Source organism: Ovis aries, chromosome 6 (genome assembly GCF_016772045.2).
Source record: "Ovis aries strain OAR_USU_Benz2616 breed Rambouillet chromosome 6, ARS-UI_Ramb_v3.0, whole genome shotgun sequence".
Classification (NCBI taxonomy): Eukaryota; Metazoa; Chordata; class Mammalia; order Artiodactyla; family Bovidae; genus Ovis; species Ovis aries.
Window position 1 is genome coordinate 96,597,326 of NC_056059.1, and position 25,089 is coordinate 96,622,414.

The 25,089-nt window shown below is 38.8% G+C and overlaps 1 protein-coding gene across 8 annotated transcripts in view; it reads right to left on the minus strand.

Moving 5' to 3' along the window:
- Positions 1-25,089, minus strand: part of PRKG2 (protein kinase cGMP-dependent 2) — a 128,518-nt gene that overhangs the window by 15,240 nt on the left and 88,189 nt on the right. For all 8 annotated transcript variants that reach the window (XM_042251548.2, XM_060417653.1, XM_060417654.1 and 5 more), the window contains 3 exons: positions 9,438-9,601; positions 4,215-4,337; positions 2,402-2,464 (listed from right to left, as the gene is read on the minus strand). In XM_042251548.2, coding sequence (XP_042107482.1) covers positions 2,402-2,464; positions 4,215-4,337; positions 9,438-9,601 — 350 coding nt within the window. The remainder of the gene's footprint in view (positions 1-2,401; positions 2,465-4,214; positions 4,338-9,437; positions 9,602-25,089) is intronic.

A 25,089-nucleotide genomic window follows, 5' to 3' on the forward strand; every position in this document is an offset into this window, starting at 1 on the left:
TATATCACTTCTATTTTCCAACTACCTCAGAGCAACCATGAAGACGCTTCTTTAATGAGACAAAAGAAGACAATACACTGGAAGAGGGACTTTAATTGACAGGACTTTTGTTTGTTCAATAAGAATGGTATATTTATGTGTCTTTTTATCATGAGAGAAGAAACTGTGATAACAGCATGTAGGAAGAGAGAGAAACTGGAATCTAAGATAAATAATAAACTTTACACTGAAGACCATCCAAAGGCTCTAAGAATAAAGAACAGAAAATGCTCTAAGCATTTTGATGTCTCTGAAATGCACAGATGTGTCTGTCTGTCTCCATCTCTTCCCTGCTCCCCACCTCCTTCCTGATATACCCTGACTCCTTACGGAAGAGCCCAATATGAATTTACAATGTTGAATACATGGCTTTATTTCAAGAAAGCTCATGAATAGATAGAGCAGGGTTGGCAGCCCAGGGATTTTTTTTTTTTTTTGAGCTGCACCACTACTGTTCAGAAAAATGGACAGTGTTTCTATTCAGCAGCATCTCTCCCTTTATTTTCACTCTATGGTGATTTGCCTCTAATTCTTCAGTAAAAACATCCAGAGAGAAATAAAATATTGAGAGGTGTTTTCCTCTCTGAAAGTGAACACAGCAGTGTGTTCAAAGGTTTTCAAAAATGAAATTCTCAAATTTATTTTTTTTGAACTATCAAGAGGTGATAGTCTCTATTTGTAAATCAAGCACAAAAGCAAAACATCTTGAGGATGGCAGGATTTAGCCAGGCATAGATTAAAAACAAACAAACAACTCCAAGGCTTGAATTTCCACACATGCCAAAAAATCAGAGATTTTATGTTGTGGAGGTTATTGATGGTTTTAAAGTCCAGTTTTAGAAATTCACAGACCTGAAGAGGTGCATATTAGATTACTACATAAGGATAAAACATGGTTTGAGGTTTTGTGGAAATCAATGTACCTTACCCGAAAAAGTAAAGTACAATATGAGACTTTAAAATGTGCAGAGCTAACATCACTCATTATCAGAGAAATGCAAATCAAAATCACAATGAGGTACCATCTCACACCAGTCAGAATGGCTGCTATCCAAAAGTCTACAAGCAGTAAATGCTGGAGAGGGTGTGGAGAAAAGGGAACCCTCTTACACTGTTGGTAGGAATGGAAATTAGTACAGCCACTATGGAGAACAGTGTAGCTATTCCTTAAAAAACTGGAAATAGAACTGCCATATGACCCAGCAATCCCACTTCTGGGCATACACACTGAGGAAACCAGAATTGAAAGAGACATGTGTACCCCAATGTTCATCACAGCACTGTTTATAATAGCCAGGAAATGGAAGCAACCTAGATGTCCATCAGCAGACAAATGGATAAGAAAGCTGTGGTACATATACACAATGGAATATTACACAGCCATTAAAAACAATACATTTGAATCAGTTCTAATGAGGTGGATGAAACTGGAGCCTACTATACAGAGTGAAGTAAGCCAGAAAGAAAAACACCAATACAGTATACTAACACATATATATGGAATTTAGAAAGATGGTGACGATAACCCTATATGTGAGACAGGTGTATAGAACAGTCTTTTGGACTCTGTGGGAGAAAGCGAGGGTGGGATGATCTGAGAGAATAGCATTGAAACATGTATATTATCATATGTGAAACAGATCGCCAGCCCAGGTTCGATGCATGAGACAGGGTGCTCAGGGCTGGTGCACTGGGATGACCCTGAGGGATGGGATGGAGAGGGAGGTGGGAGGGGGGTTCAGGATAGGGAACACATGTACACCCATGGCTGATTCATATCAGTGTATGGCAAAAAAACACTACAATACTGTGAAGTAATTAACCTCCAACTAAAATAAATAAACTTTTTAAAATAATAATAAAATGTGGAGAGCTAGTCAAAGGAAAATTATGTTTCAAATTAATGTATAATATCAGTTTAACTGAAATAGAATGCTATTTAAGAGTTGATTTAGTTAACCCATTCTCTTGAATATGGATAACAATGATAGTATCCTACTTTAACTGCAAATCAAATGTCAAAATTAGAACTTGATTCCTTTACAGAATCCAAGATAATATTGGAAAATAATAAAGACAGCAGCAGATAAAAAGCTAAGTTGCTATAACCTGAATATGTAATTTTGTGATTTGTTTTGTAACTTTATCCATACTTGATAGGAATTTCCAGCACTGGCGAAAGCACACTGAGATTGATCTTTGTAACTGCAGGTAGTATAACACAGATGAGAAATAATGCACCAGAAAGGGTAAACTGAGTGTCTGGGGAGGGGTCTTTGCAGCATACTGAGAAAAGCTTCAAGATGACCACATTTTAAAAATAAAAAATATTTCTACATTTGCTGGGCAGAGAAATATGTACCTGTGTTTCTTAATGTCATTGATTCCATTCTTCAGATTTCCCAGTCTTTCTGTTGGATTTTGCCTACAAAAAAAGTTTTAAGTCAGCTTATAATAATTATGCTTGAGTGAATTTTACATTAAAATTTAATGCTTTTTCTTTATCCATTCATTCGTCAGTAATATGTATAAATCAGGCACATTTGTGTATAGGGAGAGAGAAAACATACGCCCTCTCTGGAGGAGCCACAGTCCAATTACAGTCAGAAATATGAATATCAGTTCAGTTCAGTTCAGTCGCTCAGTCGTGTCCGACTCTTTGCAACCCCATGAATCGCAGCACGCCAGGCCTCCCTGTCCATCACCAACTCCCGGAGTTCACTCAGACTCACGTCCATCAAGTCAGTGATGCCATCCAGCCATCTCATCCTGTCGTCCCCTTCTCCTCCTCCCCCCAATCCCTCCCAGCATCAGAGTCTTTTCCAAAGAGTCAACTCTTCGTATGAGGTGGCCAAAGTACTGGAGTTTCAGCTTCAGCATCATTCCCTCCAAAAGAAATCCCAGGGCTGATCTCCTTATGTATCTATATATCCCAGTATAGCTATAGGCTATATATGGGCTTCCTTTGTGGGTTAGCTGGTAAAGAATCCACCTGCAATGCAGGAGATCTGGGTTTAGTCCCTGGATTGGGAAGATCCCCTGGAGAAGGGAAAGGCTACCCGCTTCAGTATTCTGGCCTAGAGAATTCCATGGACTGTATAGTCCATGGGGTCGCAAAGAGTCGGACATGACTGAGCGACTTTCACTTTCTCTATATAGATATAGATACTTAGATATAGATATTGATATATAGATAGGTATATATCCCAGTGCTTTAAATGAGCTATGAATAAATGCTTAGAAGAATAGGCGGATGCTGTTATATCTTACCAATTTTGCTAAGAAGACCAAGAAAAGCTTTAGAGAATCATTTACAATGGAGTTAAAATTTTAGAAACCTGAAGAAATTTCTGTGGGCAACCAGCAGCCAGGTTTCATGTCCTAAATTTACTAAATTTTAATGCACTTTTGAAAGTTCATATGTGCAAAAAATGTTCAAAATGTTTTAAAAAAGGCAACAAAATTAAGTTTAAACAAAATTTTAGAAGTCTTCCATTCTCCAAAAAATTACTTTTAATGTTAAATAGAATTCTGCAGTAATTTGCAATAAAGTCAGAGTATTTTTTTAAAAAAACTGAAGGCTGAAAGAGGGCATACAGCAACACTTTATCATCACCACTGAAAATTAACGGAGGCTATAAATTACTCCTTCATTACGGTAAGTTTCGTGGTTTTGTTTTTCTCTACAGCAGACAAAGATGATTCTCAAAGATAACCTGAACAATCTGGATAACTTTTAAACTATAAGAAGGTACTGTGGTTCTATCATATGAAGGAAATTCAAACTCCTAGTACAGACCATAAAATAGAAAACGTGTAGGCACATGCTAAGTCACTTCAGTCATATCTGACTCTTTGCAATCCTATGTATCGCCAGGTTCCTCTGTGCATGAGATTCTCCAGGAATACTGGAGTGGGCTGCCATGCGCTCCTCCAGGGGATCTTCTCAACCCAGGGATCAAACCCGTGTCTCTTACATTTCCCGCACTGGCAGGCGGATTCTTTACCACTATCCACCTGGGAAGCCCAAAGTAGAAATGATTTTCTTTAAATATAATCTAGCTACATAGAAAAGTACTATAAGTAAATACATAATCCAACTTTAAAATGGCAGCAGAAATAAGAAGCCTTCACACTTTCCCTAAAACCAAAGGATTTTTAATAGTCATTCTCACCTGCAAAGTCTCCGAATCAGATCCTCAGGTCGTCTTGTTATCTTTCTTGGAAAATCCATTTTTTCAATGCCTTTGAGAATCAGATTGTAGGTCATCATTTGGTCAATCCCAGAAAAAGGAGGGCTAGAGAAAAGCCAAAATAGGACATTAGGACCCACATCTGAGACACATTTACAACTAATATTCCACCCTCCCTCTTTCCCTCCTTCCCTCTCTCTCATAGGTTGTTTTATAGCAAATCTGCACATATGCTAGAAAATAATCTCATTACTTGAATACCACTTAAAATACACACATCCATACACAGACATAGAGGTAATCTATCGGGTGGTGATAATCATTGAAAAGAAAAATATAGCAGAGGACAGAGAGTGAGAGAGAGGTGTGATGTTTTTAGACACAATGGATAGTAAAAGGGGTTCAGTGGTAAAGAATGCAACTCCCAAGGCAGAGGAATGGATTTAATCCCTGGGTCGGGAAGATCCCCTGGAGAAGAAAATGCAACCCACTAAGCCTCTCTCATATGCTGACAATTAAGCAGAGATGAGAATGAGTCACACTGTTCTCTTGTAGACAAAGAATTCCAAGATAGCAAGGAGTCAGGAATGGACATGGGTTATTCTTAGAACAGGGAGGGCAGTGTTGCTGGTGGAGTCAGTAAGCAGGGCAGGAGGATAAGAGATGAGGGTCACATGACTATAGACCTAGTGGGCTATGGGAAGGACCTGGGAATGTGTTCTAATTTACAAAACCCAAAGTAAGGTTTTAAAAATGTGTTGATGGACTTCCCTGGTGGTTCAGTGGTTAAGAGTCTATGCTTCCACTGGAGGAGTTGTGGAGTCAATTGCTGGTCAGGAAACTAAGATCCTGTATGTCAGGTGGTATGACCAAAAGGGAGAAAAGAAACAAAACAAAACAAAAAAATGTGTTGAAAATAAACTGTGATGGTTCTAGTGGTGGGGTAAGGCAGGGCTGGTAGCTCAGACTAGAACAGTGGTGAAGGTGGAGATGTGATTGGATTCCAGATTATTTCGAAGGCAGTCAACAGGATTTGCTAATGGGGTGAATGTGGTATGCAGGAGAAAGCAAGGATTCAAGAATGATGCTAAAGCGTTTTGGGTGTTTCCCTGGTAGCTCAGCTGGTAAAGAATCCACTTGCAATGCAGGAGACCTGGGTTCGATCTGTGGGTTGGGAAGATCCCTTGGAGAAGGGCATGGCAACCCACTCCAGTATTCTGGCCTGGAGAATCTCTATTGACAGAAGAGCCTGGCGGGCTACAGTCCATGGGGTCGTAGAGTTGGCATGACTGAGTGACTCAGTGGCTAGGCACAAAGCATTTTGATCCATGGAACTGAGCTATTTTTACTAAGACTGGAGTGGGCTGGGAGTACAGGTTGCAGAGCAGGTTATGAAGAAGAGAATCAAGAGTTATGTCCTGAACATCCCAATAGAGATGCTAAGCAAGCAGGTGAACTTAGGAGTCTGGCATTCAGGGAAGAGCCTAGGGCGGGAGGTGTGGTTCTGAGGAGTCCTTAGACAGCATTTATGGCCAGGGGACTTGATGTTATCACCCAAGGAGTGAATAGGTAGAAAATAGGTCAAGGACCGAAGTGACCTGAGGTCAGGATGACAAGAAGGATTCAGCAACAGACACTGAGCTGGAGACTCTAGCACGGGGACAGAAAAGAGAGTATTTCAAGGCAACGGTTGCAACAATGAATAAGAAAGTTTACAATAGCTAGGAGATGGAGGCAACCTAGATGCCCATCAGCAGACGAATGGATGAGAAAGTTGTGGTACATATACACAATGGAATATTATTCAGCTATTAAAAATGCATTTGAGTCAGTTCTAATGAGGTGGATGAAACTGGAGCCTATTATACAGAGTAAAGTAAGTCTGAAAGAAAAACACCAGTACAGTATATTAATGTATATATATGGAATTTAGAAAGATGGTAATGATGACCCTGTATGCAAGACAGCAAAAGAGACACAGATATAAAGAACAGACTTTTGGACTCTATGCGAGAAGGTGAGGGTGGGATGATTTGAAAGAATAGCATTGAAACACGTATATTACCACCGTATGTGAAACAGATGACTAGTCCAAGTTCAATGCATGAAACAGGGCACTCAAAGCTGGTGCATGGGGACAACCCAGAGGGATGGGATGGGGAGTGAGGTGGGAAGGGGTTCGACACAAGGGGACACATGTATACCCATGTCTGATTCATGTCACTGTATGGAAAAAACCACTGCTGCTGCTGCTGCTGCTAAGTCACTTCAGTCGTGTCCAACTCTGTGTGACTCCATAGACGGCAGCCCACCAGGCTTTCCCGTCCCTGGGATTCTCCAGGCAAGAACACTGGCGTGGGTTGCCATTTCCTTCTCCAATGCATGAAAGTGAACAGTGAAAGTGAAGTTGCTCGGTCGTGTCCGACTCTTAGTGACCCCATGGACTGCAGCCCACCACGCTCCTCCATCCATGGGATTTTCCAGACAAGAGTACTGGAGTGGGCTGCCATTGCATTTTCCATGGCAAAAACCACTACAATGTTGTAAAATAATTAGTCTCTAATTATAATAAATAAACTAATTTTTATAAAAAGAAAGCATTGGGAATGAACCACTGAATTTGGGTAACATGTTAATGCATAGACTCTGCTTTTAAAATCACTTTCATACCTACACTGTTGTGTCATTTAATTTTTGAAAATTAAAGATGATTTTCACAAACAACTCTGCCCTATTTTAGTCACGCCTGAGACAGGAAGATAGTGAGAACTCCCACTCTTTGTAATAAACTTGAAACAAGTTTGGTGCACCGACTTTTCAATAATCTATGTTTCACTCATAAATAAAAAGATGTAGGAAACAAATAACATTGCTCTAACATCTTCAACTTATTTATATACCTACAAGTAGGTTCTGTTTTGTTTTGGTTTGGTTTTTCAGTTCTTTTCTTATCTTCATTTACCTCCTAACTTCAGGACATTTAAAATGAACTGTCCCCATACCCTATCCCAGAAAAGCTTTATAAAAATGATTTCTCAACAGTTTTTCATATTTTAGTTTATTTTTAATTGGAGGATACTTGCTTTACAATGTTGTGTCGGTTGTACAAGCTGTACAACAACTTGAATCAGCTGTAAGTATACTTATATCCCCCTCCCTTTTGAATCTCCATCCCACCCATCCCCCACTCTCAATTTCTTTAGGACAACTCAAGACCATTTTGGCAATTCCAAATTATTGAGAATCATTCCCTCTTTCTTATTCCCTCACTTTATTTCCACACTTCTTGTAACAATGTATTCTAGCTGATGAAGACTGAAATGTATATTCTCCAGGTACCTACAAGAGCCATCATGTATCTGTTAGAAATGCAGCTGACTTATTTTTCCAGAAACAAGAAAACCAATTCTTGAAATAGAAATCCTTGTGTCCTGAGACCATAAGCAATTTTCTCTTTAAATGACTAGCAGGACGTTTTTCTCTTCTTTCCTTCAAAATCTTAAGCAATGAATATTTGAAAATATTTGATATTACAGATAATATCAAATAATCTTTCATGTGGACAAGGATAAAGAACAGAGCCACACATAATCCAATACTGAAATTTGCAGTGTATAAAGTTCAAGAAGATTCCAGGAAACTCTCCTTTGGTAAAGTATGTGTTGAGCCTTGGATCCCCAGACTGGGCTCATTCCAGCATTTCTTACAGCGTTCCATATGCAAATCATCCCTGAAATCAAGACTGAGGATATTTGGTTGTAAAGGCTTAAAAGGATGACCAAAATCAGTTAATGATAAATGGAGGTAGAAAACTAACCTGAGTGCCGTAGGTACATCCATGCATTATGGATGAGTTATAAAAATTCATTTGTATAAGGCACATGTGTTTAATAAAAAACGTGTCTCACTTGGAGTCAGAAGACCTGAGATTAAATCCCAGGTCTTAGTGAGTAGATCTCTGATCCAGTCTTCTAATCCATAACATTTAAATCATAAAATAATCATAATACAAATTTAAACCTTAAGATAACAAAAATTCCTGCTTTAACTTCCATATAAGTTTGTGAAAACAAAACTAGATAAAACAGATGCAAGTGCTTTGGAAGCTGGCAAAGGCTTTACAAATGTGAGGTAATATGTGTTTGTGCACATATGTGTATAAGTGTGTGTGTGCGGGCATGACTGTTTGGGATCTTGAATTCATTAATATACAGCTCCTTATCACTTCAGGAATGACAATCCAATTTTAACTTGTAAAACTCCTGCTGTGTCTTGTCTCTGTTCATCAGCACCTCTAGAAAGCAGTTGACAAGGGGATTAAAATTTAAATCCAGCAACGCTTCCTTCTCTTAGCATTTCTGGTTAATGATTTATGGGGAAGATGGAAGAATATGGTTAAATTTAATTGATCAATGGATTTAATGGAAATACATCTGCTATTTTCTCAACTGAAAAAAATACATGAGGAAATAATAACAGCCCACGACTTCAACTCTCCCTCTTATTTTGATGATGAAGTCCCCAAACTTTCACTTAATATAGTGAAAGTATAGTTAAGTATTAATTATAATTAATATAAAAGTATATAGTTATATATATACTATATATACATTAGTATATTGGTATATAATACTATATAGAAGTATATATTAGGTAAAATTATACTTAATATAAAAGTATATAAAGTATTAATTATATAGTATCTATAACAACAGGCCTTGCCCCTCTAGGTGCATGCATGAGTGCTAAGTCGTTTCATTTGTGTCCTAGTCTTTGCAACCCTACAGATTGTAACCTCCCAAGCTCTGTTGTCCATGGGATTCTCCAGGCAAGAATACCGGAGTGGGTTGCCATGCCCTCTTCAGGGGATCCTTCCAATCCAGGGATCGAACCTGTGTCTCTTTGTCTCTTGGATTGGCAGGAGGGTTCTTTACCGCAAGCGCCACCTGGGGAGCCCTTCGAGGTAAACTATAGCAGTTTTGTGCTCCTTTGCTGTAGCTTCCTGAATATTTTCACCATGTTACAACCTAGAAAGCATGCTATACAGGACATAATGTGAAGAGGAAAAGGCATCATGCTTAATCAAAAACACTTCCAAAATGTTAAATTCTTATATACATATATATATATATGTATGTATTATCATGAGTAAGTTATTTTGCAGTTCTCAGAAGAAGAGGCTGAACACAACTTGAAGGTACTTACTTGCCCGTGAGGAGCTCATATACTAGAATTCCCAGGGACCAAAAGTCCACACTGAAGTCATGTCCTTTGTTGAGAATGACTTCCGGAGCTACATACTCTGGAGTTCCACAGAACGTCCATGTTTTCTGTCCAGATCCTATTTTCTTAGCAAATCCAAAGTCAACCTAGAAAAGAAGATTAAAGAAATCTTCAGAGACCGTAAAACTCACATTCTTCTCTAAATCTCCATTTAACTTCTTAAGGGTTTCCCTGATAGCTCAGCTGGTAAAGACTCCATCTGCAACACAGGGGACCCTGGTTCAATTCCTGGGTTGGGAAAATCCACTGGAGATGGGATAGGCTACCCATTCCAGTATTCTTGGGCTTCCCTGTGGCTCAGCTGGTAAAGACTCCACCTGCAATGCAGGAGACCCTGGTTCAATTCCTGGGTCGGGAAAATCCACTGGAGATGGGATAGGCTACGCATTCCAGTATTCTTGGGCTTCCCTGTGGCTCAGCTGGTAAAGAATCCACCTGCAATGTGGGAGATCTGGGTTTGATCTCTGGGTTGGAAAGATCCCCTGGTGAAGGGAAAGGCTACCCACTCCAGTATTCTGGCCTGGAGAATTCCATGGACTGTATAGTCCAGAGGGTCACAAAGAGTTGGACACAACTGAGCAACTTTCATTTTAACTTCTTCAGTCTTCTTTCTTTGCCTCCACCCTCCCCTTCACACCACACACACACACACACACACACACACACAGACACTGACCGTCTCATTCAGGGCCAAGGGTAAACCTCATCACACTGGAGAAAGTCCATGCACACATCTCTACACCCAGGACTCCTAGAGGACTAGAGGGTTGGTTTAGGAAGGGGCTGTGTGCTGGGCTCAGTCACTCAGTTGTGTCCAACTCTTTGAGACCCCATGGATTGTATGTAGCCCGCCAAACTCCTCTGTCCATGGGATTTCTCAGGCAAGAATATTGAAGTGGGTTACCATTTCCTTCTCCAGGGGATTTTCCCAACCCATAGATTGAACCTGTATCTTTTGCTGCTCCTGTGTTGGCAGGTGGATTCTTTACTGCTAGTGCCACCTGGGAAGCCCTTTAGGAAGGGGAGATCCTTGCAACCAAGGTGAAGTTCAGGGCAAGCAGACCAGTAATTTTCAATATCAATAGTGGTATTCATTAGGAAAAGAAGAGAAGGGGGCAGTGACTGATCCTTTTGCACTTCATATCATAAAAGGAAATTAAGGATTTGGAAAAGGAACCATTGCTGAGGAAAAAAGGGCTTAAAATTCTAGACAGTCTTCAAAAACTTTGTGCACAATGCCTGCACCTTCTCAATGCTGGGAGTCAGAAGTAGAAGCCAGGATCATGCCATCTCAACTTTGGCTGGACTCTGACACCCTCAGTCCCTCTCAGGGTGGGGGGTGACGGGTAGCACTTGGATTAACTTATTTATTCTGAAAAAATACAGTCAGCACTTACAATCGGCCGAGCTCTATGCTATAGATACAAAATGGACTAAAAGAACTTCGGAGTACTGGGATTGCTTAAACAGACACGTGAGAATAATAAAATGCCACGTGAGACATGATACAGAAGATGATATAAAGTATAAACTCAGAGAACCAAAGGCATGGACTTCCAGAACATCAGGGAGAAGATGGCTGGGAAAGGTACCATTAGGAGCTGACAGCTGAGCTCAGTGCTGACTGAGCGTTGGGAACCCTCCCAGCGTGATGTATGGGTACTACCCTCATCTGGCTTTTCAGAATAGGTCCCTCCACTTCTCTGAGACTCTATTCAATGAATTCTGCACACAGAATAGAGACTGGGAATAAGACTGGAGCACAGAAGACCCGCTCTTTGAATTGAGGCTGTGTATATGACTGAAGTCCTGCCCTGCAAAACAAACAGTTGGTTTCCTTCCACAGGGGTGACTTCGCATGTACCTTTCATCTCCAAATACATACAGACATTATTTTAGCAAAACCACCCTCCACCGCCCTCAAGTAAACACACAAATTATACTTGGGCTTCAACATGCACATTTTAATAGCTTCATTACACATGAACTATCTCAATAATATGGCAGTAATATTGACTAAAAAAATTAAATAAATCAGCTTAACATCAAAATAGACCCTCATCTAAAAAAGACATGAATTAGTCAACTATAAAATCCAGCCCTCATTTCTTTATTCAAGTATTAATATTTAAAATACTTGTCTTACTTTTAAAAGTCTCTTAGAAATTGATCTTTTTACTGATGCTTTTTGTTACATATTAGAAATTTTTCCTAATATTTCCTCATTAGAAAGAGGGAATTTGAACAACCTAATTTGAAGCAGGTTTTAGCTGTTTTCTTTCATCTACCCAAAAGGACTCACAATGATTATACCTAAGAGATGGCTGGGAATATTATGAAATTAAAATTTGCAATTTACTGAGACTAGCATATCTACTTACTCCTGAGAGGAAGAACCAATATGAAAATCCTAGCTAATTTTTTAAAGACAAATTTAGGAGACAAGAAAACAAGGCTTATAACTACATTTTCACAAATGCATATGGAAATATTATATTTTGTTGTTTTATAACAGCCTTTCAACTCATTTTTTAAATTGCAAGTAAGTTTTCCTTTTAATGATGACTGAAAGTTCATTAGATACTGAAGATACACTTTTAAAAGTGATACATTTTGAGTGTCTGGTTTTGCTTTTGTACTTACATACTAACTGAAAGAGATGGCAGTAATTACATTAAAATTTAAGATTTATGAAAATTTCCCACTTTCTTTATTTCCTTTGATCTTGTCAGCTTTAGTCTAAACCATCTGGTTGGAGAAAATCAACACTCAGACCTCTCTAAAGTGAGGTGCCAAATAGAAGTTCCCAGATCTTCTGATGTGACATTCTGTGTATTTTCTATAAAAATCCACACTACCTCTGTCTTGAACCAGCATGGATACCACCACAAAGCTTCAAACTTTTATTTAACCCTTTCTCTTCTAGGCAACAGAAATGTAAGTTCTTTCCTTTATTCAATGAATATTTATTGAAAACCACTATGTACCAAACACTAGGGTACAGACAAAACCCCCAATCTTCTTAGAGTTTACATTTAAGAGAAAGAAAGAAAGCATAAATAAAAATATATTATCATATAACCAATAAGGACCTACTTATTGTTCCCTACAAGTTCCCTATAAGTTCCCTACTGTGTAGCACAGGAACTCTACTCAGTATTTCATAATAACCTACAAGGAAAAAGAATCTGAAAAAATCAAAATGACTTTGCTGTACACCTGAAACTAACACAACATTGTAAATCAACTATACTTCAATTAAAATTTTGGCAATATATAATAGCATATATAATATTACCAGACAGTAATGTATGTTATGGAGAAACACATAAACAGGTACTGAGATCAATACAAATTACACTCTAAACAGGGTGATCAGAAAAGCATCTCTGGGGAGGTAGCATTTATGCAGATTTGAGCAGAAATCTGCATGAAATAAAAATGAAAGCTCTGTAAAAAAATCTGAGCAAGAGTGATCCTGACAGATAAAGAGCTAGCACTAAGGCCCTAGCCTTCGGGAACACGCGTGGTGAAGATCAAGGATTGCCAAGAAGGCCACTGTGGCTGGGCCATAGTGTGTGAGGAGAAGAGGCAGGAAGTGAGGGCAAAATTGTGGAGTTGCCCAGTAAACCACAGAAAGAACTTCAGACTTTTTTTCTAGGAGGCCATTGGAGGATTAAGAGAAGAGGTGTGCATGACATGACTAATGTTTCAAAAGCATCATTCTAGAAGAAAAGAAAATAGAGACCTCCTCTTTTTTTTAATTTATTTATTTTAATTGGAGGCTAATTACTTTACAATATTGTATTGGTTTGCCATACATCAACATGAATCCGCCACAGGTATACATGTGTTCCGCATCCTGAACTCCCCTCCCTCCTCCCTCCCTGTACCATCCCTCCGGGTCGTCTCCTCTTTTTATAAAAGCTTTTTTTTCCCTAGCAGAACCGAGCTTTTAAGAAGAATCTCTGGAGAAGCTACACTCGGGTTTTCCCTTGTCGCTATTAAATTCTCATTATGAAAGGCAACTGAACATTATGCTGAAAGCTTAAAAACATTGCCTCTGAAGATTTTAATAAACCAGAAGGTTCTAGGATGTTTCTATACTTATAGCAATGATTGGTCCTTTCAGAAAGAAAAAAAAAAAATTAGCACTGTGGCTTGATGGAGCTGGTATCCAGTAAGTGCTAACTTTTTCCCAGAAGTTTCTCTCCGGGACAGAAAATTTGTCAGATATTGGTTCTCTTGGTCATATAAAAAAAGGATACAAAATGACCAGTCTAATTAAGCCAGATGATTCATGGGACACAACATTCCAAAAAAAATATTTATGTGGCATTTTTAGGGCACTTTCTTTGCCCAAGTCTAGACAAGGGTAAAATGGAATCTGTTTATTCTGTCCACCAATAACCAAAGAGGATTTCATGTTCTTGTGATACTAAGGTCCATCCACTGAAATGGAAATAGTGGACGGCTTCCACTGAGGCAACAGCAGGTGAAATAGGCAAATGTATGGGATGCATGAGTCTTTCACAACATCCCATTTTTTCTGGAGCTCTGGTGACTCCCCTGAAAGACTTAGAGTGCTTAGTCAAAAATAGAAAGGATAACAGGGTGCTTTGCATACATAAGAGCAAACAAAACAATCAAACTGCGGACTTCCTCAGTGGTCCAGTGATTAAGAATCCACCTTGCAACGCAGGGGATGCAGGTTCAATCCCTAGTCAAGGAACTAAGAGCCCCCATGCCTCGAAGCAACTAAGTCCCAGTGCTCTGGAGCCTGCATGCCACAACTAGAGGGTCCATGGGCCACAATGAATGATCCTGAATTGTGCAACTAAGATCCCCATGTCACAACTAAGACCTGATTCAAGCAAATAAAAACAAAATCACTGGAAGTTCACCTCACATGGTACTGCCTCTTTGAAACTTCCCTTGAATTTACAGAACCAATTCCTTTCTCTTACTCAGTTCTTTAACAGATTCTGTTCCACAATTACCTCCCCTTTGGCACCATCTTCTAGTTGCCTGGGAATAAATCTAGCTCCTTGGGGAGAGGCATCGCATTCTAATAATTTTTTACCCCCTACAGCATCTGTAGCACAATGGATGTTCAACATGTGTTTGGTGACAGAATCTGAATGAAGCGATAACTCAACATGTTTCAATATGATGTATTTGTATAATCTTCACCAAAAATGAATTAGCGACTATATGCTGACGTTAAAGATGACAAAATGAAAGTCTAGGGAGGTTATGGAAACTTGAGATGAGACTGTAATCAGGGTCCAAAGTAACCTTCCCATTATATGTAAATTCATGAGTAAGTAGATTTTTAAGGGAAAAGGAACAACATATGTTAAGCCCATTGGTGGGATAAGCTTCACTGTCACTTAATAAGTACAGCTAATAACGGTCTGGCAAAAGGTACACAGTTAGAGTCAATGATTACTTTTAGTTTTCAAGTTCGGAAATGCTTGACACACATAAAACAATGTGACATATATGCAAATTTTAATGCATGAACATAAAAACACCCCTGTGTCCACCTCCAGTTTAGTAATTAGGACAGAACCGATACAGAAGCAGTCTTTGTTCCTGCCACACTGTTCTCCTGTCACACTGTCCTCCTACCCCTTGCCAAGAGGTCACCATTACCCTGACTTTTGTGTTTATCATTTGCTTGCCTTCACTTCTAATTTTCCCACATATTCAATTATCCTTACATAATCCAGTCTATACTTCTAGAAGCTGCTTCAGCCATGTCCAACTCTTTGCAACCCTATGGACTGTAGCCTGCTAGGCTCCTCTGTTCATGGGATTCTTCAGGCTAGAATACTGGAGAATGATATATAGTTGTAATTTTTAAAACTTTTAGATAAATCTTATCAATTCTTGGACAAATTGCCTTTTTTCACTCAAAACTGTATTTTTGAATTAGCCCATATTGGAATGTGTTTATACTGCTATATCACACACCATTGAAAGAATATGCTATAAATGTTCAAAATTTTTGAAAACTGATTTCCCATCATGATGCCATAGATGGAAATTTGTCTTATATCTATTAGTGTGTTATCACAAAGAAAAGTTTCTATCAGCATCATTTCCCATCTTGCTTACTGGACATGTGTACGGTAGAGCTTCTGGGTCAATGATATGGTATGTTCAACTTCACTACACATTTTCAAGTTAATTTCCTTAGGTACTGCATAAGCAACTCCTTCACCAGCAGCAGTGTTTAAGAGTTCCTATTGTCCTATATCCTCAGCATCCTTTAGTGACATCAACTTTTATTTTTTGCCACCTATAAGCTTTTCTGCTGGTAAAGAATATGCTGGCAATGCAGGAGACCTGGGTTCAACCCCTAGGTTGGGAAGATCCCTGGCAGAGGTCATGGCAACCCACTCCAGTATTCTTGCTGGAGAATCCCCATGGACAGAGGAGACTGGCAGGCTGTTGTTGTAAGGGGTTGCAAAGAGTCAGACATGAGCGAATAAGCCACTTAATATTATATCAGTTAGTTTAGTCACTCAATCATGTCCCATTCTTAGTGATCCCATGAACCACACAGTACACCAGCCTCCCTGTCCATCACCGACTCCTAGAGTCCACCCAAATCCATGCTCATTCAGTCGTTGATGTCATCCAACCATCTCATCCTCTGTCATTCCCTTTTCCTCCTGCCCTCAATCTTTCCCAGTGTCAGGGTCTTTTCAGATGAGTCAGCTCTTCGCATCAGGTGGCCAAAGTATTGGAGTTTCAGATTCAGCATCAGTCCTTCCAATGAACACCCAGGACTGATCTCCTTTAGGATGGACTTGTTGGCTCTCCATGAAGTCCAAGGGACTCTCAAGAGTCTTCAACACCACATTTCAAAAGCATCAATTCTTCAGCACTCAGCTTTCTTTATAGTCCAACTCTCACATCCATACATGACCACAGGAAAAACCATAGCCTTGACTAGACAGACCTTTGTTGGCAAAGTAATATCTCTGCTTTTTAATATGCTATCTAGGTTGGTCATAACTTTCCTTCCAAGGAGTAAGCGTCTTTTAATTTCATGACTACAATCACCATCTGCAGTGATTTTGGAGCCCAGAAAAATAAAGCCTGACACTGATTCCACTATTTCCCCATCTATCTCCCATGAGGTGATGGGACCGGATGCCATGATCTTAGTTTTCTGAATGTTGAGCCTTAAGCCAACTTTTTCACTCTCCTCTTTCACTTTCATCAAGCTATGGTTTTTCCAGTAGTCATGTATGGATGTGAGAGTTTGACTATAAAGAAAGCTGAGCACCGAAGAATGGATGATTTTGAATAGTGGTGTTGGAGAAGACTCTTGAGAGTCCCTTGGACTGCAAGGAGGTCCAGCCAATCCATTCTAAAGGAGATCAGTCCTGGTGTTCATTGTAAGGACTGATGCTAAGGCTGAAACACCAATACTTTGGCCACCTGATTTGAAGAGTTGACTCACTGGAAAAGACCCTGATGCTGGGAGGGATTAGGGGCAGGAGGAGAAGGGGACAACGGAGGATGAGATGGCAAGATGGCATCACCAACTCGATGGACATGAGTTTGAGTGAACTCCAGGAGTTGGTGATGGACAGGGAGGCCTGGCGTGCTGCAATTCATGAGGTTGCAAAAAGTCGGACACAACTGAGTGGCTTAACTGAACTGAATAGTCTAGTGATTTATAAACTGTATTATATTGTGATTTTAATTTGCACTGCTGCCCCGCTAGTAATTATTTTGAGCTAAATCATTATAATTTGTTCTGATATCAGAGAGAGTTCCCCTCTCCCATGTCTCTTCTGCCCTCAGAAATTTCTTGGCTGCTCTTGGCCGTTGGTCAGTCTGTATAAACTCTAGAATCAGCTTTTGCCAAGCTTCAGGGAAAGCTCTCCTGGAATTCCACTGGTAGTGGATCAAATCTGCAGATGCTTTTGGAAACTATTGATACCTTTCGAATGTTGACTCCTCCCACTTTTGAACTTTGTACATCTTTCTGAGTGAATAAGGGTAATGCTGCTGCTGCTGCTGCTGCTAAGTCGCTTTAGTTATGTCCGACTCTGTACAACTCCATAGACGGCTGCCCACATGGCTTCCCCGACCCTGGGATTCTCCAGGCAAGAATATTGGAGTGGGTTGCCATTTCCTTCTCCAATATCCACAGCAACAAACATCAAGAAAGTATAAACCCTTAAACTCTACATTAATTTCCTTCTTCCTCACATAATGGATTTTCCTGAGCAGTAGTAAATCTCCAAGTAGTAGCTCAGGGACATAGACTCCTTCCTTCTGAAGGCTCTGCCAATCTCCAGTTGACTGTATTAATTGGCCGTAAGCCAGAAAGACTGAATAGAAGTCAGCTGCACCACACACCATCAGCCCAGGTCTGACGGTAGTGCCCAGCAGGTCAGCTCACATTTCATGAGATAGAACTATGAAACACCATCACAATGAGCCATACAAAAGGCAGGGGATGGGGGACAATGCTCTAGCTCTGTGCCCTGAAGAAGAGAGAATGAATCTATTATTTTAGGGCTTTTAGTATCTTTCCATAACTTTGTATAAGCTTCTCAATAAAGCTTCTACACATTTTCCAGATTCATTCCTAGATACATAGTTTATTTATATGATATGTATGCTTTTTGTAAATGGCATTTGTATTCCTATTTATCAACTATGCTTCTGGTATTTAAAAATACACTGAGTTCTTGCTTTATTAATCTCACATTTAGCAACCATATTGAACTTTCTGCTAAATTCTGATAATTTTCTGTTATATGCTGGATTTCTACAGTTAATCATATCACATGGGAAAATAGGTTTTGTTGTTTATGTTCTGATCTGTCTTTAAATTTTGTCTATATCTGACTGCACTGGGTAGAACTTCTGGTAAAATACTGACTAGAAGTACTTATACCACGACTTTTAAAAGCATAACTTCAAATGTTTCATCATTATGGCTACTCTAAATTTTTGTTAGGTATCTTTCATTGGATTAATAAAATTTATTTATATTCCTAGTTGCTAAGAGAATTTATCATGACTGAATGTAGAAACACCAAAATTGCCTCTGTAGCTATTGAGGTCATTATTATATGCAATTGTTTTTATTTTTTAATCTATTAAGTGGTGACCTGGTTAGATAAAATTTTTAATGTTAAAAGCAATGCTTGCTTTGCTGAAATATAGCCAGCCTTAGTTATGATTTGTATTAACTGTAGTATTCAGTTTGCTAATATTTTGCTTATAAGTTTTACATTTAATTCATGAGTGAGGTTGGACATTAATTTGCCTTCCTTAGGCATTTTGTTTGAAGAGTCAAGTTTACACTAGCTTTACAGAATAAGAAAGAAATTATCTTTTACTGTTTTCTAAAGAATCTGTATAAAATTCATATTGAAAATCCTTGAAGTAAATTTTCTAGATCTCATGTGTTATGGACTGAATGTTTGTGTCTCTCTAAAATTCCTCTTGAAACTCTAGTCCTCACTGTGATGATATCTGGAGGAGGGGTCTTTAGGAGTAATCAGGTCATAAGGGTGAGGCCCTCATGAATCAGATTTGTGCCCTTAGGGGGGAAAAAAAAAAACCACGAGAAAGATGATCAATCTCTCTCTCTCTCTCTCTCTCTCTCTCTCTCTCTCTCTCTCTCTCTCTCTCTCTCTCTCTGCCATGTGAGGACACAGAGAAGATGGCTATCTGCAAACCAGGAAGAGAACTCTCACAGGCCCCAGCCATTTATGTATACTGTATACTATATTAGGGTTTCCCAGGTGGCACTAGTGGTAAAGAACTCCCCTGCCAATGCAGAAGACAAAAGAAATGCTGGTTCAATCCCCGGGTTGAGAAGATCCCCTGGAGGAAGGCATTATATCCCACTCCAGTATTCATGCCTGGAGAATCCCACAAACAAACAGGCCTGGTGGGTACATAGTCCATGTGGTCACAAAGAGTCAGACACGACTGAAGTAACTTAACACACACACATACACACACTTATAGTGTATTATATATAGCAACAGAGTTGCTCAAATAATTTTGAATCCATGTAAATCTCTGCTATAACTATAGTCATGTTCACTCATAACAGCATTTATCTGTAATACTTCTCTTTTTCTTTTGTCCAGTATTTTCACAGTTTGTTAGTTTTATTAGTCTTTTCAGAACATCCTGGTTCTGTATCCTTTTATGTTTAATTAATTCATGCTCTTTATTTTTTCCTTCTCTTTTCTTTTTCCCTCTTTTGCATCTTCTTAAGATGAATGCACATTTAGTTCATTTTTAGGCTTCTTTATTTCCTACTTGAAACGTGAACAGTTATAAACATTATTCCCATTATCATTTAGTTGCAACACATATGTATTGATATGTAGTATTCTCTATTGTGCAACTCGATTCTATAAACTTGTCAAAATCTCTCCTTCACTGATCCTTGAATTATTTTGAAATATCCTTAAAATTCCAACAAGGTGAATCTTTTTAGTGGTTTCTTCCTGATTTTTAAATTTTGTTATTGATTTTTATCTTACATACTTTGATGTCACTGAACAAAACCTTTATGTTCTTATTTTGGAAGTGAGGAGCAAACAGCCCCATGGGCCTTTCATTCATTCTTCTATGCTAAGCAGTGTACTAAGTCTAACAGTAAATACTGCAGCACAGTCTGCTATTATGAGGCCATCAGGGTAGAGGAGCAGAAAGGTCATAAAGAAATAGGTAATAATACCAACATTTAATGTGTTTTCATATACCATACTCAGTAGAAATAAGATTAAGGTATTCTGTGTTCACATGAGGGGTATTATTCAAATGAGTTAAATAGTATAATCATACAGAACATTTATTGATGGAAGACAACTGAAATTTATTGTATTACAACAAAGTTTTTCCTGCAGAAGGCTAGCTACTATATACAAGTTTTTTCCTGCAAAAGGCTAGCTACTGAATAAATTCTGCTTGGGTTGAGAACAAGGTCATTTTTTCATTCTTTAAATACTGTCCTACATCTTAGTATCACCTCTGATTCATTCATGATAACCAGAAGGAGGACTCGATCACGATTGCCTTCAACAGCTCTCCTTGGGCCTTGCAAGAAAAATTTAGGAAAATATTGGATGGGCAGATAAGAGTTAGTGATGTGAGAATCTCCTTGGTCCATTAGTAGTAACTGCTAACCCTTAATCTCCAACCTAGTATTTTTCCCGATGGAGACAGCTTGGACCACATGGGTCCTTTTAGGACTGAACCAGTGTGGCATTCTCAATCATGAATCAGGGAAGAAGAGTAGAGTTAAGTCTTCCTCCCTCATACAAACACATTCTCTGTAATTAAAACCAACGAGCAAGCCTCTGTAGTCTCTAAGGAGACACTTTGAAAATCCAGACCTTCTTTCAACTTAAGTCTTTTCTCCAGGCTTTAGCTAGTTAGTCTTTGCTGAGGGTGGAGGGGCAGCCTTTCTTTACTATAGTCCTTAGATATCTGACCTCTCACTATTATTGCTAAGAAATGATAAAGGGAGATGAAAATGCCACTTATTAAAATTTGAAGAATAAGGCCAAGGTCATCCTTTAAGGAGTCTTTCATCCTCAAGTTCATTAATGTCCGAGTCTGGGCTGCCCATTGTCCACCAAGATGTGCATTCCTGACATGCTGGGCACTAGACCACTAGACTGCACTGCCCTCATCTCTACTGCGACCCCCTCAGGAACCTTCTAGCAGAAGAAGTGCTGCTAGACTGCCAGCCCAATTTCTTTTTTTTTTTTTTTTAATTTGCTGAAACTTGCTTGATGATCCAATATATGATCAAATGTGGTAAATGGCATCCTGTAAATATTGGGAACAATATTCTACAAATCAATTATATCAAGTTGATTAATCATGTTGTACATATCTTCTAAAGTTTTAGTGATTTTCAGTCTGAATGTTCTTTCAATTTCTGTGAGAGGTATAGCCATATTTTCCTACAGTTGTTCATTTCTCCTTAGGATTTCTGTCAAATTCAGCTTCTTACTTTTGAAGCATTTTCATAGGTAATTGAAAGATCAAGATTTTTACATCATCATGGTAAAATGAACCCTTTATCATATGGTAACCCTCTCTAGCTCTAGAAATACTTCTTCCCTGATACCAACATAATGAAACCTGCTTTTCAATTTGTTGACTATTTCCCAGACATATTTTTTCTATCCTTTTCATTTCAGCCTGTCTGTACCCTCATGTTCTGGTCTGTCTCTCATAAACCTCATGCAGCTGGTTTTTATTTTGGGGATCTATTTGGCAGTGTTTGGTTTTTATCTGAACAGTGAAGTCTATTTACATACATTAGATTTCTTTCTCCTTTCAGAGTGTGTTTTCTCTTTGATTTTTTTTTCTAGGCTTCCTGTTCTCCTTTGTTGCCTTCTTTTAAAGTGACTGACATCTTCTTCCACTTCGATTCCAATTACACCTACTCTCAGCTTACAGGCTGCTGTTTTTCAGTTATTTAGCATTTTCTCACTTTAAAGACTACATAGTAGTGATAATTATTACATTATCGCATAATTTGGAAAAATCTAACCACATGTTTACCATTTTTCTATAGTCACCACTCCCTACTGTATCTCAAACCTTTCATCAGGGATTTTCCATCTCCCTTAAGCACATGCTTTGGATGTAGGTGGTTAACTCTTTATCTTTGTTGGAAAATGCCTTTATTTCACCCCTCTTGAAAGATAATTTCTCTAGATTTATAAGGCAAGTTTGTTGGTTATTTTCTCTCACAATTTTAAGATATTATTCCATTGCATTCTGGTTGCTATGGTTGCTGTTGAGACGTCAACTGAAAGTATAATTTTTACTCCTTTATGTGCAAACTGTTATTTCTCTTTGATAGCTTTTAAAACTTCCTCTTAGTTTTGGTTCTGCACCATATTATAATAGCCACCACCCAAGATAGCCTCAATGCTCCCCTTCTCCTGGTATTCAGAGGTGACCTCCCTTACAGTGAATCAGGCCAACGGAAGACAGGGAAGTGCCAGTGTGACTCTGAGCCTTGGAAGGCAGTGTAGCTATTCCTAGGTCTCTCAAATGACTCATCCTGGGGAAAGCCAGCCACCATGCCTTGAGGACGTTCAATCCAGAAAGAGAAAGATTCATATGGAAAAGAACTAAGGTCCCCAACTAAAAGCCAACATTAGTTTGCCAGCCAGAGGAGTGAGTCACCTTGAAGGCAGATCCTCTAGCCTGAGTCAAGCCTCCAGGTGACTGTGGCCCCAGCCAACACTTGACAGAAACTTCCTGATCAAGACCCTAAGTTAGAACCATCCAGCTGAACCACACCCAAACTCCTGATCCACAGAAACTGTGAGAGTTCAACCAGGATTCTTGCTGTTTTAAGCCATTAAATTTTGGAGTGATCTGTTACGCAAAAGCAGAATCTACAATAAATACAATTTGTCTCAGTTGGGTTTTGTTGGACTTCCTTTACCTGAATGGCCTTTTTTATTTTAAATGTTTTCTGGAAAATTCTCAACCATTATTTCTTTAAGTATTTTTTTATCTCTTTTTCTATATTTTTACCTTGGACTCCAACTGAACATTTTAAGAACTTCTCGCTCTATTCTCCAAGTCTCTTCATTTCTCTTATTTTCAATCTTTTTTGAGCCTCCATGTTTTATTCTGACATTTTATCTTTCAATTCACTGATTTTTCTCTTTACTTGTGAATCATCTACTATTTAACCTTTCCACTTTTCAAATTGATGTATAATTTATAAGCAACAAAATGCACAGATTTGGGGAGTACGATTCATTGAATTTTGATGCAGATTATAGTCTTGTAACAACCACCATATGGTTACGAGACAGACATTCCCATTATCTCAGAAAGTTCCCTCCTGCCCTCTGCAGTCAAATGATCCTCCCAGAGGCTACCATTATATTGATTTCTACCATCTATTCTACAACTTCAATAAATGCAATCATAAAGAGGCTAGTAGAGGCTAGTCTTCTGTATCTGTCTTCTTTTTGTTCAACATGCCTTTTAAAATTTATTCATGTTGTTACCTATACTAATTCATTGTTGAAAAGTTCAAAGTGAAAGTCACTCAGTCGCGTCCAACTCTTTGCAACCTCATGGACTATGCAGTCCCTGGAATTCTTCAGGCCAGAATATGGAGTGGGTAGCCTTTCTTTTCTCCAGGGCATCTTCCCAACCCAGGGTCAAACCCAGGTCTCCTGCATTGCAGGTGGATTCTTTACCAGCTGAGCCATAAGGGAAGTCCATACTAATTCATTGCTTTATATTATTGAGAAGAGTTCAGTTAATGAATGCACTACTATACATTTATACCTTCAATTGGTGATGATTATTTTGGCTCTTTCTGATTTGAGACTTTCAGGAAAAAGCTTTTATGAAGATTCTTGTCCAAAATTTTTGAAACATTATTTCAATTTTTTTTGGATAAATACCAAGGAGTGAAATTTCTTCCAAGGAATAGAATTTCTTGTCATAGAATATGGAGTAGGTGATGGCACCCCATTCCAGTACTCTTGCCTGGAAAATGCCATGGATGGAGAAGCTTGGAAGGCTGCAGTCCATGGGGTCCTGAAGAGTCAGACACGACTGAGGGACTTCACTTTCACTTTTCACTTTCATGCATTGAAGGAAATGGCAACCCACTCCAGTGTTCTTGCCTGGAGAATCCCAGGGACGGGGGAGCCTGGTGGGCTGCTGTCTATGGGGTTGCACAGAGTCGGACACGACTGAAGTGACATAGAATAGGTATATGTTTGACTCAATGAGAAACTGACAAACTATTCTTCAAACAGTTTTCTAATTTTGTTTTCCTACTAGAAATTTAGGAAAATTTCCTCACCAATACTTGGTATTGTCAATCTTTAAAATTATAGTCGTTCCAGTGGGTGTGAAATGGCACATCCTTAGAGTTTTAATTTGCTTTTCCTAATGACTATTGATATTACTTATGACCATTCTTATGTTTTCCCTTGTAATTTTTCAAGATCTTTGATCATTTTTTACAAATTGGATTGTCTTTTATTATCAAGTTTTTTATATATTTCTGGATATAGGTCCTTTGTCATGTAATGATACATTACAAGAATTTTCTACCAGCTGTGGCATGACTATTCATTTTCTTTACAATGTATTTTGATTTTGAGAATGCTTTAATTTTGATGAAGCTTAATTATTAAGGACTACGTGATTGTGCCCCTACCCGCAAATTTCTATGTTGAAACCCTAATCCCCAGTGTGATAGTATCTGAGGCTAAAGCCCTTGGGAGCTAATTAAGTCATGAGGTGAAACCTTCATGAACAAATTAGTAGCTCTCTAAGAAGAGAGAGAAGAAAGCACTCTCTCTCTCTTCCATGCAAAGAAGACAGAGGACAGTTGTCTATAAGTCAGTAAGTTGGCCTTGACCACACCTTGATCAGCCAACACCTTGACCTTGAACTTCGCAGCCTCCAGAACTAAACAAATTGTTGTTTAAGCCACCCACTCTATGGTATTTTTGTCGTAGTAACCTGAACTTTTTATGCTTACTACTATTTGTGTTCTAAG